At 35.5% G+C, this 19,233-nt stretch overlaps 1 protein-coding gene across 1 annotated transcript in view; it reads right to left on the reverse strand.

The window, feature by feature from the left end:
• Positions 1–804: 804 nt before the first annotated feature.
• Positions 805–19,233, reverse strand: part of HECTD2 (HECT domain E3 ubiquitin protein ligase 2) — a 73,675-nt gene continuing 55,246 nt past the window's right edge. The window contains exons 12-21 of the mRNA XM_070363394.1: positions 17,799–17,906; positions 16,837–16,969; positions 15,875–15,963; positions 11,894–12,052; positions 8,639–8,713; positions 7,372–7,459; positions 7,178–7,284; positions 5,308–5,423; positions 4,592–4,735; positions 805–3,271 (exon numbers count right to left, since the gene is read on the reverse strand). Of these exons, the coding sequence (XP_070219495.1) occupies positions 3,151–3,271; positions 4,592–4,735; positions 5,308–5,423; positions 7,178–7,284; positions 7,372–7,459; positions 8,639–8,713; positions 11,894–12,052; positions 15,875–15,963; positions 16,837–16,969; positions 17,799–17,906 (1,140 nt within the window). The 3' untranslated portion in view covers positions 805–3,150. The remainder of the gene's footprint in view (positions 3,272–4,591; positions 4,736–5,307; positions 5,424–7,177; positions 7,285–7,371; positions 7,460–8,638; positions 8,714–11,893; positions 12,053–15,874; positions 15,964–16,836; positions 16,970–17,798; positions 17,907–19,233) is intronic.

Raw genomic sequence — 19,233 nt, forward strand, 5'->3', positions numbered from 1 at the left:
AGGTCCGTCTAGTCAAGTCTATGGTTTTTCCAGTGGTCATGTATGGATGTGAAAGCTGAACTGTGAAGAAAGCTGAGCGCCGAAGAATTGATGCTTTTGAACTGTGGTGTTGGAGAAGACTCCTGAGAGTCCCTTGGAGTGCAAGGAGATCCAACCAGTCCCTTCTGAAGGAGATCAGCCCTGGGTATTCTTTTGAGGGAATGATGAGCTGAAGCTCCAGTACTTTGGCCACCTCATGCGAAGAGTTGACTCATTGGAAAAGACTCTGATGCTGGGAGGGATTAGGGGCAGGAGGAGAAGGGGACGACAGAGGATGAGATGGCTGGATGGCATCACTGACTCGATGGATGTGAGTCTCAGTGAACTCCAGGAGTTAGTGATGGACAGGGAGGCCTGGCGTGCTGCGATTCATGGGGTTGCAAAGAGTGGCACAGGACTGAGTGACTGAACTGAACTGAACTGAACTGAACTGAATAGATCTGAAGCTGTTGATTGATGGCCAATGAAATGTCGCACTTAGTTCATTTCTAGGTGACCTCCATGGTGCTATAATGTTCATTTGGTGGATATTTGTGATCATCCAGTCATTGCCTATATGTTGTTTCATACCGAAAAATAATGCTAGTGGTTAGCTGCATTTGGTGTCAATAACACACCTTTTGAAGGAGTATGTAAATAATTTTCCAAAGCACCAGTTTAAAAGACAGTGTAACAAACCGAGTTAAATTTTAAAGTTTTAATTCATTGCCTAACGTTAAAAAAAAAAATGAAGTCTAGTTGATTATATAACTTTAATATTTGAAAAAATTTATCCAGAAATTAACAATATAATACAATACACATTTGTACAAAAAAGAGGGGCATTTAAAAACTTCTGATCGTACAGACAAAAATATGATTAACTAAACAAAGATTAAAAAAGGACAGAACATTTTGTAAATACTGATAAATACTGTGCAATGCTTTAATTTACTGTGGCAGATACAAAAATCAAGAATTCATGAACAGATTATATAAAAAGAAAGCAACTGCATGAATTTTCTAGCTGTTTAAATTAACGAAATATAACAGTAGTGGTTCTTTTAAAAAATGAGGTATTAATTACACTGTAAACCAAAACCAGAGCATAAATAAATAAAGGCAATGTGCAATTTAGTGATAAATGATTATAAATTTCAACAACAGACAACAAACATTTTCCAGTTGTTTATGGACTCTGTCATTTAAAAATTTGGCTTGCTTGTATACTTCTTATTTAAAAATGACACAGCTATTGATATACAAGCACATCAAAGACATGCAGACCAAGCCACACAATTTTCCCATCTCTACCAAGTAGAAGTTTTGTTTACATTTTATTTAGAACACTTAAATCTGGTTTCTTATACATGATTCTTTTGTGCTTATTAGTTAGCAGTAACCTACACTAAACACCTTACTTTTTCTAGTTCAAGCAGTGTAAGAGAGAAGCAGTTTTATTTGCACATGGATTACAAACAGAGCAAACAAAACAAAACCAACATGCCCTTAAATCTCTTAGGTGTTCCAAGAATTTTAAGAAGAAAAATCCTTTAAATAGTATGTCAAAGTGGAAAAGTGGAATCACTTCTGTCCCAAACAGAATAGTAAATGAACTAACTCCTTTCCTCCAGGATTCACAAGCTGGCTTTGGAAATGCAGAGCAAGCTGATTAGTTCCTCCACCCTAGAAGAATTCTGCTGGTGGGGGTGTAGGAATCATAGCAATAAGATAGTAGTGTAACTTGGAAATCGGGAAAGTATTATTTGCATGTGAACCATGTGCTGGTACTAAATGCTGGCTTCATTATTATTGCAAATACACCCTCAGAGTTTTCTGAAGGAAAGCTATCAAAGTATAATACAGAAGTCAATTTGGAAATACTGTAATGTGCTAATAAAACTGCTTCATTTGCTGTAAATTAAAACCATTTACTGTCTGACTTAAAATGCAGTTTCTTTTTACATGGTGCTTTATTAAGAAAGTCCAAAAAGGGTACTTTTGAATTTGCTATATTCAGAATCCAGTGAAAAACAAACATTTGGGCCAAAATGTTGAACCCTATCTTTTCATCAAGCTATGTCACTGAGTGACTTTCGCTTCCCTTCATGTCATTTTGACACAAATGTTATCGTATTCACTTTTGTCAAATATCTTATCCTACTTGTTTTCAAAAATTAGTGTTTCAGTACAACAGGTGATCAAAAAATACTATAAATAAGTCTTGTATGTCAGTCAAAGTATATATAAATCAGTTCTCTCTTTTTGTGCTTGTAATTGACTTAATCTATTGGTGACTAGTCAGATCTATTTCCTTTCTAGTATTCTGACCCCTAAGAAGAAAGGATTATACAAACAGTACAGAGTACTCAAAGTAACCAGTTTACTGAGCATGTGCATGCAGACTGACGATACTTAAAAGAATATAACCTGGAGTCCAATTAGTCTGAAAATAGTTACACTCTTGTACAATCATCTTTATTGATTTGTAAAAGCTGTACACACATCTAAAACCCTGAATTTACTTTGTAAAAATAAATCTTTAGCAATAAATGGCACTATCAAAATCCCATTATTCTCAGGCTATTATGTAGTTATTTACATGCTGATTTTCAGGAACGGTTGAAAAGAATCTTTAGAGGACCAAAGCCAGTATATCAAAAAACCCCCTGTAAATTGCATTTGCTATTATACTGTTGTTTAACTGCTATATGAAAATATGGCTACATGCCCCACATTAATGATAATGTAGCTGTCCATGTTGCTACTGTGTGCGAGCAGCACACGCTCTGCCACTGGGCTCCACCCACCCTGTCATCTCTTTACTGCACGATGCTTCCCCAGCGGAACACCTGTGATGCACTACTTATGGAGGATGATAAAGTGCTATAAAAGGAGGGACCGGACCCACCTGTCTCTGCCATCTGGTCTTTTTCTCACTCAAACTGTGTTGTGTTTTTAGAAAACCATGCCTCTACTGAACACACTTCATATTTGATTTTTTTTTTTAAGTCAGTCTTTTAAAGTTGGTGAGCTTTTTCAAGGTATTTTGAGACAGAAAACATGAAAAGGTTAAAGGCACAGTAAGAGGGAAGTGAATGCTACATATAAATGTATTTCAAGTCTTCTTGGTCACTCAAGTCCAAAACCTTCTGAATTTGAAATTCCAATGATCAATTTCTGTTTCAGGTCCTTTTTGCTCTTGTAGGGGGGAAGGCAAAGTTGATTGAAGCAGGTGTGGGCCACAGGCAACCTAGGGGAAACATTTTCTTCAAAGATACCAAGTCTTAAAACACACACACAATGACTGCTAAGTAACTTTCCACGTACCTGAACACACATACTCAAATCCATTTCACTAGACTGAGACGACTCATCCATTCCTTTACTGAACAAATACTTCTGGAGTACCTGTTGTGTATGAGGCACCATTCCACACCCTATGGCTGGGTTTACCAACAAGACAATGGCCCTGCTCTCACAAAACTTACATTCTAGAAGCATTATTTTTAGAGTCAGACAAATCAATCTGAATACAATCTCCCTCACTTTCTGGCTGTGAGATCTCGTTCAAGTGGCTTCATGTCTGCAAATCTCAATTGCCTCATCACATAAGGCAAACTATCCGAATGCGTGGAAAGACCCAGTAGAATAGTAGGTAAAATAACTATTATTTTAGCCTTGACTGTCAAAAAAATCATAAGAACATTTCTGAGACACTTGATACCCACACTTCTTCTGTTGCTGCCCTCAAGGTACATGCAACCTTCATCCTCTGAATCTTTCTGATCAGATCTCCCAGTCCTGTACCCAATGACACTTTTATCTATATCCAAGATTCCAGCAGAATCCTTAGACCCTTTCCCTCAGGTTTTATGAACTCCGCAGAATCAGAACAGCTGTTGTGGTAGCAGTGATAAAGGAAAGGACAAATTTCAGTTCTAATTGATGAAAGGAAGAACTGACAGAGCTCAGGGAATACATAGGGCAGGAGAAAAAACATTTATAATCAAAGTAGTATCTACTCAAATTAGCTTTAGAAATTACAATGAGATTGGGAAAAGAAGTAAGTAGATCAACATTACCCCACCAACACTCTAGAAAATAATTTAAAGCCACCATCAGCATCACTTTCATATGCAAAATACGGAAAAAAAAAACAAAGACCGGCACTAGAAGTATTCCAGTACAACAGGACTTCTGGAACTAATTATAATAATAGCCAGAAAACTCACCTGGCATCTTAAATAAAAAGACTTTCAAGTAAAAATGAAGATCAGACAAACTAAATACTATGAAAAACAAGCTAGATTCTGGAAGTGATGATAAAGTAATTGACTTGGCAAAGTAAAAAGTTGATGGAAAGGAATTATTATCAGTTAGTATTGGTATGTCTCAAAATTAATAAAGAACCTTAAGCCAGAGTCTATCTTACTTCAAAGCCATGTTTACTTCGAGGATTTTTCTAAGAAAACAACTTCATGTGGAAAGAACCTTCTAATTCCAAGCATACTATTATTAGCAAGACCTACAGATTAAAAAAAAAAAAATGAATGACAATCTGGAAACTTACCAGTTAGTAGATGTTTCATTCTTTGAGATTTTAAAGTTTAAATCAGCCATTCCTCCTACAGGAACTCTGTCGCTTCCTGTAGTAAAATGTAACAACTTCTTTTGAAGATCAAGAGGAAATCCAAGCACAACATCCCAAAAGTATCTAGAGAACACAAAGGAAATGTATATAAAATGTATATAAAATGACAAAAGTCCTGCAGATGAGAATAAAATAATATAAAGTAAGCTTTAGGGAAACAACTTCCCTTAAAGGTACATACTGCTCTCAAACTGAAATGGAGGAACGACAGGCTTCTATATATAAATTAGATTTTTGACTAACATCATTATAAAAATAGTCCAGCAACAGAGAGTACATAAGCCATTTTTCTTCTATATAATTTTCCGTATTTTTCAACACAGTGCTATTAAAAGGCTTTTTATAAGCATGGCATCCCTGCAATTCTAGGACCAAAGTCATTTTTTAAAAGAAGTCAACTCTCTGGACTTCTGTAGAAACTTACTTATATCACTTTCTCCCAAGGGGACTGCTTAGTGATTTCATATTGAATATTCTCACATTACTTTCAAGAGATAAAAGAAGGCAGTGTGGGCTGTACAAGATTTCTGGTGACTGAACTTGATTCGAAGATTTTAAGTTACACAAATAAACCAACCACATTCCCTTTCATTCCCTCTTCAGCAGTCTCACTCTCAGAAGTACAAAGAGCTCACCGGATAGTCAAGTCAGTTTTTGCATAACCATCATACTGTGTACTTCTCTGCAGGGCGTGCATATCCAGCTCAGGACTTCCACAGACCAGAATTTCAACCTCTTCTGGACGAAGCAGCTGCCAATAATTATTCATCAAAAATGATAAGAAAAAGTGATGATGAAAAAACGTGAAACTGGAACTGTTTTCATTGAATCAAGCAACAAAAATCATGACCTTCTTATAGTAAATCAAACCATTTTTTAAGGAAAAATATTTTCCATTTATATTTTTCGTACTGAGATATTTTTGCTTCTGAAAGTTTATAAATCTTGTCCAACTCTTAGATTCCCCCTTTTGCAAATAACAGCAATTAGCTAGAAAAACAAGCAGATGATTAAGCATAAATCCAAATTACAGCTCTTCCCCAAGACGCAGCTTGGAACTCTGAGCCACTCTAGCATCTACTGACACGCCTGAGTCCAACACCCATGAAGCTGCCTGCGCACAGTTGGCGGCTGAGTAGTAGGTTAGTCTGTTCTGTGCTGTTCACTTGTTTTTTCACCTACGTAGCTTGTCTCCCACCTAAAGAGATTAGAATTTAAAAGTGAAGACTTGCTACACTATTCATTTCCCCTCCTTCCACCCCTATAAATACAGTGCATCGCAGACAAAACTTAATTAGAAATCAACAAGTGTTCCACATTCAAAGGTACTTTCAATAAACATGTGATAAAGACCATCACATACTGAGAGCTGGACTAGAAACAAAGCTGAGCGCCGAAGAATTGGTGCTTTTGTACTGTGGTGTTGGAGAAGACTCTTGAGAGTCCCTTGGACAGCAAGGAGATCCAACCAGTCCATCCTAAAGGAAATCAGTCCTGAATATTCATTGGAAGGACCGATGTGGAAGCTGAAACTCCAATACTTTGGCTACCTGATGCAAAGAACTGACTCATTTGAAAAGACCCTGATGATGGGAGGAGAAGGGGATGACAGAGGATGAGATGGTTGGATGGCATCACCAACTCACTGGACATGAGTTTGAGGAAACTCTGGGAGTTGGCGATTGGCAGGGAGGCCTGGTGTGCTGCAGTCCATGGGGTCACAAAGAGTTGGACACGACTGAGTGACTGAACTGAACTAAACTGAAAGACCATTACTCTTTGGTCTTTGCAAGTTCTTTGCAAGAACTTTGCAAGTTCTCTCCTATGCAAAATAATTCATATGGAAGACCTCACTCCAAACCCTCCTTATAAAACTGAGTGGAGATGGCTTGATGGAGTGTGCCCAGAGGGGCAGGGATGAAGAGACACTTTTATGACATTTCTGATGTGGCATTCTCAACAGCAGCTGACCCACACTCACACAGCTAAGAAAAAGTCAAACCAAGCAGAGCCCACCATGACTCTGGAGACAAACTACTTCCTGTGGGTAAAAGGCCACTCGGAGTTGCTGGGGGACCCCTGAAGAGGAATGAAGCAGCTATAAAAACCTGTTCCTTAAACAGTGAGAAGTTGTAGCTTTTGCCTGGAGCTTATGTGTTAACCATTTTCCGTGCTTTGCACCTCAGTTTTAAAGATCTGGAGCCCTTGGGGATCTCTTCATCCACTCTACTTGGGGAAATTTTTTAAAGCTTAGAAGACATATTTTAAGACATAGCATGATGGGTGAGGGGGATGGAGTTGACTGGTCTTTTTTCCCTTTAGAGAATTAAGGCTGAAATGAGAGAACTATTTTTCTTTCCAGCTCTATCTTTAAAAACCAGAAAACAATTTTTTTTTTAATTTAAAAGTTAAAAAAATTTTTTTAATTTAAAATGTTCTAAAGAATTACTTGTCAATATCATGGTATTACAAACCCTAACTGAAAGCATGAAGCTTTAAACTCACCATTAGGGCATTTGAAGCACACACACTATGAAATCCATAATAAAATGCAGCAAACTGCTTATAGATGGATTTGTTGAGAAGAAAGTCAATATAAAGCTGTACATATTCTGAAAAGCAATTTTACATCTGTTAAATAATAAAAGTAAATGGCAAACACTAATGTGCTTTAATTAAGAAATGGTGTTTTAACTTACCTTTCCTATTTTGATTGGTAACTGGAATTTTATCACCACCTGGCTTTAAATTATAGGACTTAATTATTCCGAATTCTTCTTGAAACACCTGATGGGAGATACAGACACACCACATTTATTGGTATATGTTAACAGACTTCAGTGAACAGGTTTGTAAAACTTGAAAAGTTTTTCCCCTTTTCTAAATTACAAAATACAGAAAGCTTAGGCTCTTGTGATATTTGTATTAAGAATGGTGTCATGAAAGCATTTTGGAGTAAAAAAGTGGGGTCTTAACCCTCCTAAATACAGCTAAACACTTTGCTGCTGCTGCTGCTAAGTCGCTTCAGTCACGTCCGACTCTGTGTGACCCCATAGACGGCAGCCCACCAGGCTCCGCCGTCCCGGGGATTCTCCAGGCAAGAACACTGGAGTGGGTTGCCATTTCCTTCTCCAATGCAGGAAAGTGAAAAGTGAAAGTGACGTCGCTCAGTCGTGTCCGACTCCTCGAGACCCCATGGACTTCAGCCCACCAGGCTCCTCCGTCCATGGGATTTTCCAGGCGAGAGTACTGGAGTGGGGTGCCATTGCCTTCTCCAAAGCTAAACACTTTACTGACGTTTAAAAAAATTTGTGTGACCATTTGGGTAGCACTCAGGCCTTTGGAGCTATGGGGATTACCACCATTTCCACCTTCCGATTATTTTTAGGTGAGTGGAAGTGAGAGAACTTTGGTCTGATCGAGTAACTTCTGCTCCTTACTTCTTGTACTGAACCAACAGAAGAGGCTTGTTTTTAGAAGGTAAAAGCTCTGAGAAAGTAACTGCGTCCAGGATATAGGCCAGGTGCCTTGCAGAGTACCCTCAGCCTTGCTGGCTTTCCTTGATTGTTTACTTACACGTCTGCTTCAATGTCTTTGGGCTTCCCTGGCGGCTCAGACGGTAAGGAATGTGCCTGCAATACAGGTGACTTGGGTCTGATCCCTGTGTCAGAAGATCCCCTAGAGTAGGAAGTGGCAACCCACTCCAGTATTCTTGCCTGGAGAATTCCATGGACAAAGGAGCCTGGCAGGCTATAGTCCATGGGGGTCAAAAAGAGTTGGATGCAACTGAGCAACTAACACTTACTTTTTCACTGTTTTTATCGGGTTAAGATCCTTTAAGATAGGGAGTGGTATGTACAGATCAATCCTTGTTCCTCTTTTCTAACAATGGGTATATGGTAACAAAAGGTATTTTTCATACATAAAATACCTGGTTAACAGAAAGCTATTTGCCCTTAATGGTACCTGAAATGTGGAATAGAAATCTTCTTCAACATTGCCTTCATATGACAGGAGTTCACTTAATCCATGGGCCAACTCCTGTAAAGAGAAACCTGTTATTTGTGTTTTTAAATCAAATAGTACTACCCAAACAGTAAACCAGGTCTACTATAGCTCACTTACAAGTGAGATAAACTCAGATTTTGAAATAAAGATAATATTGGGACATATTTTCTAGGGTAAAAAATACTGGTTAACCATTTCTACCATGTAAAAGGTTTGGAAAAATTTACCGGAAAGGTCACATGAAGGAAAATATCCAGTTATACCCATAAAGGCATAACTCTGGGGTCTATTCTTATGTAGTAAGCTAAGAGTATAGTTTCCATCATAATTCACTGCTATTTGCAATATCACTGTTTATGAATTTGTAGTATTTCTCATTCTCAGTTTATATTCTTAAAAAAACCTGTTAGTGTTTTATAATTCCTCTTTTAAACATAAAAATACACAGTTTATATGTGGTAAGTGGCTTTTACATTTCAGTTAAGGGCTCTCCCCCCCCAATAAAAAGTTGAGAACACTGGAAGAAATGTTTCCCTACATTGTAACTCATGTTTCCCCTGAACAGAGATTTATAAATAGAAAAACTAAGCCAGTATTTTTTAAAATTTCAGGTTGTATGAAAAATGTTTTATTTTAAATATTGGCAGAAAGATAAAGAACAGCATGTTTAGAATGAGCTTACACACTTTAAATATTAAGTTTTCCATTTCACTAAAATAAATTTTAAAACAAATCTAGGGTGACATAGGTTTTAGTATGATTCTTATCATTTGTTTCAATTACTAATAAAGTTATGGATGCTGAAAATTATAATTGGGAGATCTGAATTTTTTAAAAGAATTCAAGGAACTAGTAGATGAATCCAATTGAAAGAATTTACCATATTCTTTTAAAGATCAAATTTTTAGTGATAAAATACAAAGTCAATTAGGTAATAAAGTTATTTACTCAGATCTGCTTTATTCGACTGTAAGGAATTTTATTCCCAGCCTTTCTATTTTCAAAACTCAATTTTTATTTTTTTTATCTATAGTTAAGATTCTTAAATGTAAAAATATTATTAATTAGCCCATAGTTCATTTTCATGATTTTTATAAATATAAAATTAAAAGTGCATGAAGATATAGGTTTTATATACTATTTGAATACCCTGGTATTATTTAACAGACTGTATTGGACAGTGACTCAAACAGAAAAGAAAAGAGCTACTATAGTTGCTGATTTAAGGTTATACTTAGCCTCTCCATTCTCAACTGAACCCCTCAAGGGTAATTTTCACAAGGCTGTGTGGGGAAGATTTGTTGTTGCCATGGGATAGTTCTGATGCTTTGAGTCATGGATCCCTTCTCTACAAAAGCAATGGAGTTTCCATTAACGAGGTCACGGAAAAGCACTGGCCTATTAACGCTATACTGAAGGCTCCATCATTGAATATTTTGCTTATTTTCTGTGATTTTTTAAAATCCTTATTCACAAATACTGTGTTTAAGAAATGTATCACTATAGGTTTCTCTTTGCTTGCCTGCTTACTCTTCTTGAAACACATATTGTACAGATACAAATAGTAAACAAAGCACTGATAAAAAAAAGCACAAAACTTTTTTCTAGATAATTTTGCCATATATGAAATGGGAATTAGGTGCTAATTTTAATAGATGCCATTAATAAATTGATATTCCATTTTAAAAATTTAAAAAAATTCCCTGCATTCTACTATCCTAACAAAGTAGTTTTCTTGCTTCCTTTCTATCTTCATTCATACCTGTACAGACACTCAGTTTTTTTCAGCTGATCTCATAGTTTATGCACAATCTTGATTCATCATTAAAGAGGCAATATAGGAATATGAAATTAACTCAGTATCATCTTTAGCTCCATAATATGAAAAAACATATTGGTATAGTCATTCATAAAATATCCATTATTATTAACTAAAAACTTGGATCCAAATGACTCAAGTTCAAATAGCTTTAATCCTAAAATCAGACAATTTATTGGTAAAAATCAGTAATAACATAAGGAAATTTATTGGTAAAAATTTGACAAAAACTGCATATATGAGACAAAAAAAAAATCACAGAAATCTAAAATGAGAAGTTAGTTCAGCCATTAGTATATATAGTATTCATATGTTTTATACACCAGTATATATTAGTGTATAGTTGTAACAATGACTCCCATTGTTATACAAATAAGCAAATTCAGTAAATTGTCCAGGGTCATAGGTAGCATGTGGCCAAAATACAAGACTATAGAGGGCAAATCTTTCTTAAGTAGAGTTTACTCTGTTACCTTTTCCAACTACTGAGTCTTATAAAAATATGGATTTAGGCTCTTAATTCAAAAGAATCCAAACTTACTTTCAAAAATGTGTTTGATATCACATGAAGAATGGTTTTCTAATTGGTCACATGTTCTGGAGAGGTTTTTCAACTTTGGTAGGAAGGTTCCAACCCTACACCAAAGTGATCTGACCATTAACTAGAACACAACAATATTTAAATAGGCCCTTAATGAACAAAGAGGATGTCCACATCTAGCTACTTACTAATAATAAGGGGAATTCTCTGCTGACCAATGGCTATCGAAATTCAGCTGTGAAAAATATTATTATTGTAGGGGATTGTCAGGATGATGAGCATACTATCCACATTCTTCTACTAAATTTTAACACTGGATTAAATCTGATGATTGGAAATCTAGTCTCTGACTAGCAGAATATCAGAGCCAGGTCTGTGAAATTCATTAATTTTATTAAGGGTGTTGTTGCAGACATTGTTAACGATATTGCATAGTGACACATTGATAAGAATCCACAGAAGCAATCAAGTATTGAATACTGAATACTTTATCATCTCGTGTAATCTTCCCAATATGTAAGTTTTACTATTCCACTGTTCACATAAGGAAACTAGAGTTCAGAAACATAAACAGCTTATTCAAATTCACAGAGCTAGTAAGTTGCAGAGGCCAGATTCAAATCTCTGCCTCTGACTCAAAGTTTGTTCCACTATGCTGGAAGAACTAAGTGCTGCAAAGTGGGTTATGTGTCTCTACAGGGAAGGAGAAAATTAGACAAAAGAGGAGATGGGTCACCAATGTAAAGGGAAACCATATCTAAACATAAAAATAGTTATCAGGAGGAGACAGACTGTAGTAGAAGAAAGAAGATTCAGCAGTAAGGGACAAGATACTAAACAACTGTATACTTACAGGCATAATTTGACACAAGTCGTCAGTGGTAACACTGCAGATGCCTACTGGCGTATTTTGATCACTAGGAACGATGGGAGGGCTCAATAATTTCTTATAGCAGCAGGGGGGGAAACGAATATCCAAAGTAATGCTGTTATAAACAGCTAGTCCCATAAGCTATGCATACTAAATGTTAAGCATTAACATAAAATCCATGACAACAAATGAGTTTTGAATTATGCATCTATTTCTCGCATACTTCTTTCAGATCTAACACTGATTTTCTAATTAATCCCACATACTTACTCTTTGCTTTATTTTCCCTTTATTTTACGTAATATAATTCCTTGATTACCAAAAATCATGTAAAAAGGAGAGGTTCAGGTAATAGTATTTAATGATTTCCCTAGAAAACTGCATATCTAAGATCACAATAGCAAGTTCACACATTTCTATAAAGTATTTAACATTTAAGAAAACTTCTACATTTAAACAAAGATGGTGGTGATTTTATTAGCAGCAGTTTATTCAGAACTCCCTGCAGAACATGCCATTGATTTTGGTGACCATTCTGGGTATTTTCAAACTAAATACAGGCTACGTAGAGAGAGCTGTATTGAGTAGGCGTATGGAAACACACACACAGACGTCTGCATACACACACACTACCGATAAGACACAATCTCCCACAGTAACACCTGAAAGACTCAGTACTTGGAGTTTACTCAAAGTGTTAAGTTAAAAAGCTACAGATGTTATATTTATAAACTTTGCCCAACTGTATTTTTTTTTATCAGTTATACAGCAGAATGTTACTTCATCCATTTGATAAATGAGGGGTTTTAGAGCAAATTTTATGACATTTCAACTGTCAAAGATTATATTAAGTTCCTAAGGAAGTCATTACTTTTACTGACTTAAAAGGAAATCTAAACATGTGGTCTGGACAAATCATTAAAAACAATTTAAAGGATTAGAAAATAGCCAATATTTTAATTTGCTAGGGCAGAAAAAGGCTAATAATAATCTAAGGAACAGTTGTGTTATTTTATAGGTAACCATACCAACAGAGACCGAGCAGTGTGTTCTAAAGGAAAGATATTGAAAATAAGCTCTAATATGCTCCTATAACTACGATAATAACAATAACAGAGGGACCACACTACTGCAGTTACCATTTATGATCATTTACTGTAGTGATAAGTTCTAAGCATTTTTCATGACAATTTTTTAAAAAAAAATTATAATCCTGAAGGAAGGTTTTTAACAGATAAGAAAGCAGGTTTGCAGGATCTGCTTTAGGGCACCTTGATTGCAGGAGAATCACACTGCACTTCACACTAAAGCTCCTCTGGCTGAAGCAGGGGTTGGGGTGTGGGAATTCTGCCGGAGATGCCATGTGGTGCAAACAGGGCGGAGTTTGGAAACCCTGAACTGCATTATATTGCCCCACCCTTAGTTCCAATGCCTTTCTGGTAATTCTGCTTCTAAAAAACTATTAGATTATGGCTCTTCATGTGACCTTCAAAACATTTTATAATTATTACTATAGGTTTCACTATAATATTTCTTGTAAACTCCAAGGCCTTAATATTTAAAAATAATCGTATTAGACATACAACACTGTGAGAACTGATAGCCCAACCAATCTTTGGCTCTGAAATTTTAGTGAATGCTTTTGTGTGTGTGTGCTCAGTTGTGTCCACCTCTTTGCAACTTCATGGACTGAAGCTCGCCAGGCTTCCTCTGTCTATGGGATTTCCCAGGCAAGAATATTGGAGTGGGTTGCCATTTCCTTCTCCAGGGGATAGTCCCAACCCAGGGATCAAACTCATGTCTCCTGCATTGGCAGGCAGATTCTTTTACCACTGAGCCCACCTAAGAAGCCCCTCTGAAGTTTTAAAACTGAAATTATGTATGGAGCCAATTATATTTTCTTAATCACCATACCTACCACTTCTAAATGTTTTGTTCTCTTCACCTGTGGTAGATTTTTCAACCATTTATGTGACCACAGTCCACCGTCATCACACGTTTTTCATATACAATATCATGCTTTTCAGGGCAGCAACCTTTATATAGTTTGTGTGTGAGATCAATACACATAATAATGAGATAGTGGTGGTTATAAATTAATTTTAGATATAACTGTTAAACTTGTAATATACAACATCTAAATACATTTAATATGATCTTTTGGGTAATGATTGAATAGAAACTAATGCCTATTGCCAAAAAAAAAAAAATCTGGCAAGCACGTTCACAATATCACATATACTACTCTAAAAATGTAGCGTAAGAGCTGATACTTTATTACAAACACTAGAAAGTCAAAATAAGCCAAACCTAAGCCATGATAAGAATGTGAAGTATGACAAACATACTTATCAGGAAATTCAAATGACTCCTAGTGTAGTGAGAAGCGTTAATAACGTAGGCCTTCAATGAAGTTAAAACATTCAACAAATGACTACTGTAAATGAAAATATGAGTCTAGGAAGTGTTACATGTTCCTTACTGTGGGCTTGGCACTTTGGACCTTTAGATACGACAACACATAATCAAATTTCAGGTTAAGTTTACTATCAGTGTGTGGTTTTCCCTACTCCCTTTTCTTCCATGCAGTTTCTTGATTTCCATATACATTCTTTGGGATGTATTCCAACAAATGTCACAAAGTCAGATGATATTCAAAGCCCTCCATCAGACGGCTCTTAATCTTTTTTTGCCTGAATATTCCTTGGAAGGACTGATGCTGAGGCTGAAGCTCCAATACTTTGGCCACCTGATGCAAAGAACTGACTCATTGGAAAAGACCCTGATGCTGGGAAAGACTGAAGGTGGGAGGAGAAGGGGACAACAGAGGATGAAATGCTTGGATGGCATCACGGACTCAATGGACATGAGTTTGAGTAAACTCTGGGAGTTGGTGATGGACAGGGAGGCCTGGTGTGCTGCAGTCCATGGGGTCGCAAAGGGTCAGACATGACTGAGCGACTGAACTGAATTGAATCTTTTTTGCCAGCACCATCTATAGCTCTCAGAGAGCCCCCTGCTCCCATCAAGTGGACCTACACATTGCTCTGTGGTGTGGACTCTTTCCCAGCCGTTCTCCCAGTCCGGGTCCCACTCTCTCCAGTACTGGTTCCATTTAAAAACTCTCCCTTCTCTGGGAGGAATGCAGTGAACTGCTTCCTTCTCAGGATTCCTCAGCACTTAGTGCCGAATGGTCACTGACTGAGAACAACCACCTGCATGGGTGGTCATCGTCCATCCAGACGGTAAGCTTCCTAAAGCAGGGATTTTTTCTTTTTTTAACCTGTGTATCCCTAGGGTTTGCTCATTTATTTATTCTCTCTTTCTTCCACAGACACTTATACTTTTCAGAATTTAAAAATGAATGCAGAAGGCATCCTGTCCAATCTCCTACCCAACACAGGAACACCCTCTCCAACAAACCTGAAGGAATCAGAGGATGGCGTAGGAATTTATATCACTTTAAAAAACACTATAAAATAATTCTGTATGCTTCAAATGTTCCCATTCCATTCAACTTTTAATTCTTATGACCGTCTCAGGATTTGAGGCCACATTAGGTTTAATCTTCATAATTTCAATTTAGAAAACTGAGTGAAGTAAGCACAAAGTCAAAGAACTAAAGGAATAGTTCATTGTGAATAGGAAAGATACTATGACTTTTAAAAATGTCTTAAATTTCTGATAATTTAGGTTGTAAATGAAATAGCAAATAATACTTGAGATAAGGTTTTCAGAGAAATATGTTAACAGTTCAGTCACTCCTTCCAGTTAACTAAATCTGCTGATAATTATATAGCTGTGATATTACAAAATAATAAAGACTACTGAAAAATCTACTAGTAAATTTAATAAGAATCTTTAATCTGAATAAATTAATGAGAACAGTTTTCCAAAATTCAGATAAAATTCTTAAAAATCTCTAATCTACTAGCACCTCCTAGTGGAAAGTTTAAAGGATACAATTCCAACCAATCGGAATTCAGAATAGTTATCACATTTAAAGCTGCTAAACCAATGGCAGTATGAATCCTTATGATACGTAAACATGCCTGAAAAATAGAAGCATAATTTCATCAATATGATTGATTTAAAAAATCAGAATGGTAAACATGTACATGATATCTTATCTATTAGAAGCAAAACAGTTCAGCAATAGTTATGTTACAGACCAATTGTCATGTTAAAATATATCAAATATGGGTCCAGAGAGTGTGCAAGAGCCTCTTATTCTTCACTGGTATCCTGAACCAAGGGTTGAAATGGTAAAAAGACAGAAACTAAATTAATCAGTTGATTTATAGAAACTATAGTTTTATACTTTATAAGTTATCAAAATTAATTCTGAGGATTATCTGGAAACTTCATCACTCTCATCTCTATTTCCCATTACCAGAGAGATATTATATAAACATATATACAAAATTAAGAAAAATAAAGAATTAAAAAAACACTTAAAACTCTTTTGAAGAAAACGCTTAACAATACTCAGGGTTATATATATAGGTGTTTTCTCTAAATCAAATGAAAGCAAATTAAAGTTCAAAGGTTTATTTAATGCTTCCTATTTATTAAAATGTCTCATTATTTTATGACAGACACTTTGAATATTAGTGATGAGCAAACTATAGCTCTGATCTTAAAATTTTTAATGTTCTTTTTATTTCAATGACAAATTTTTACATATTTGGCTTAGTCAGAAAACATGTGAATGCTTCTATGCTAATACATTTTGTGTAGGATTCCCAGTAAGATTATAAATATTATAATCATCAATTTGGTCAATTTAAAAAATGTAACTGTCTAAAAAATTATTCAACATTTATGATCGACAAAAAAATCTGTAAAATCATAGATTAAAAATGAGTGACTACTTAAATCTAATGATCAGGAAGAAAACACTTTCATAGAAATTAGCTACTCACCATAATCTGGATGAAAAATTTGGCGAATTAGGAGGAGGAACCATTCTTTAGTCAAGCCACCCATATCCAAACCAGCCTCCCCTACAAATGTAACTTTCAACTTCTTTTTCAGGTCTGCTCTTTTCCGAGTTAACTGTTTGAGGAAATTATAAGACAGAGGAGAACAAAAGGCAGTAAAAAAGGAAATTAACCTTTTAAATTCTTGGAAATGTATTATCATATTTACAATGTTACAAAACTTCATCCATCCATCCATCCAATAAATCTGCCCAACCCTATTGTAATGTTTGTTGTATAGATCAAGCAACAGAATTAGGAAAGTCAGGTACCTTGCTCAAGGTTATTGCCTACTGGCATCGTACTGACTCCAAGATTTTAATTTAGCCAAATACTATACAAAGTAATTCATTTAAACTTGCCTTCAACACTGAAGTTTAAAAAAAATCACATTACTAAATCAAACATTGTAATATTCACATGGAAATCTGGTTGAAGAACTGTACATGGTTGAAGCTTAATAATACATGTATATACAATCAAAGTATCAATATGTTTGACCCTAAATGTACCCAATATACCCTTGTAGATCAGACTTCCAATTTTACAGATGAGTAATCTGAGGCTTGGAGGAATTAAAATGACTTGTTAGGCACCCAACCAGTTAACAAATGTGGTCTAGAATCTACATTATATATTCAGAAATATGAATTACTCATTTAAGTGTTCTATATGAAATCCTTTTCTGAATATTTAACAACAAACCACTAAAAAACATAAAAAATGAACATAAGGCTTAACTGTGAATACAGAACTGTTTTTAACCATTGTATCAAAATATAAGGAAGCACACCACTGGCACACAGAAATAAAGAAAGCTTACTAAGATTTTAGTAATAAGCCATATTATCAAATTATTTAAAGCTTTAGTCAATTAATACTATTCTGGAATAAATAATCTATACCTCATCAAGAGAATCGCTAACCAGATGTGTCCGCCTTACTTTCATATTTAGAAACAACATATTCATATCAGGTCTCTGTCTTCGAGATACTTTATCCACCAGACTTTGCTGATTGAAAAAAAGAGCAAACATTTTCATTTTTACTTGAACTATAATCTCATTTAACACATTTAAACACTTAGGTAAAAATAACTTACATTCTTCTCTTTACCATCTCTCACATAAACAATTTCATAAACTCAGCTATGCAAATTTTGATTTATGAAAATGCCTTAATTATTTCATTTTGGGACATTGATAACAGAAGGGGATACAAAATGGAGGACCCCAAAATAATTCAACTTCTACAGTAAAAGAATGTTGCATTACTGCTTCTACATGTCTCACCTCTTACACAGCAAAGTTTTCTGTTTAATAAATACAAACAAAGGGGAACACTGAGAACAAGGCACATACTTCTGATGATAAGCTTGGCTTATGCTTTTTAAGATACTGGATTTACTCTAAAATCTACTTTTAGAAAGTAATTTTCAACATATTTCAGAAACCATCAACAATGTTCATATCCTTTGTCCCAATCGTAAACAGAGGAAATATTTTATACAGTGACATTCATCACAGCATCATCTATAAGAGGAAAACTTTAGAAATATACTAAGTATGAATCTCTAGTGGAATTACAATACTTATCAAAAATGATGGTCATAAAATTATGTAAATAACATGGAAAATGTTTAAGGAATGTACAACTAAAAAAAGCGAGGAAACAAAATTGTATACACAATATTGTTTCAACTCTGATGCCTTTTAAAGATAATATACGTAAAGACTATCAAAAGCAAATTCCCTACAATGTCAACAATATTTATGCCTGGGTGTTGGAAATAAGGGGATGTTTTACAAAAATATAAGAAATATATGAATGTCATTTATCATGTAAAGTCTACATGCTTGTATAATATATTTATCTAAACTCTTTTTCAGACTACCTCATCCTCTTTGGTAGCAAAGAAAATGAATTATTGTGCAGATTAAAGATAAACATTCTGACATTTTAATTACATGCAGCAATATGCTTTAGCAGGTAAAATTTTAATACCCCAAGTCTATATAGTAAGGCTACTTTCATGATTTTGTCGATGACTATAATAATACACTGATTCAGAGCCCTTCTTCATCTCTCCAAGTATTCGATTCTAAAGGCTTGCAGAAGGTTGTTTTTTTTTTTTTTTCTTTCCCCTTCTCTGGGTCCTCTCTTTTGTGCTCAAACAGATCTATATTCCTAGCGTAGTATGCAGTGTCATGGACCTGTTTTTCCAACCCTTTCTTATCTTCTGTTCCCAGTCGAGCTCCTGGGAAGCCATCACACTGGAAATATCCAACAAGCAAATTTGAACTAGGATGCTAATGGAAGACAAAGCTTAGTGGCTACTCC

The sequence above is a fragment of the Bos mutus genome, chromosome 26 (genome assembly GCF_027580195.1).
Source record: "Bos mutus isolate GX-2022 chromosome 26, NWIPB_WYAK_1.1, whole genome shotgun sequence".
In the NCBI taxonomy this organism is placed as follows: Eukaryota; Metazoa; Chordata; class Mammalia; order Artiodactyla; family Bovidae; genus Bos; species Bos mutus.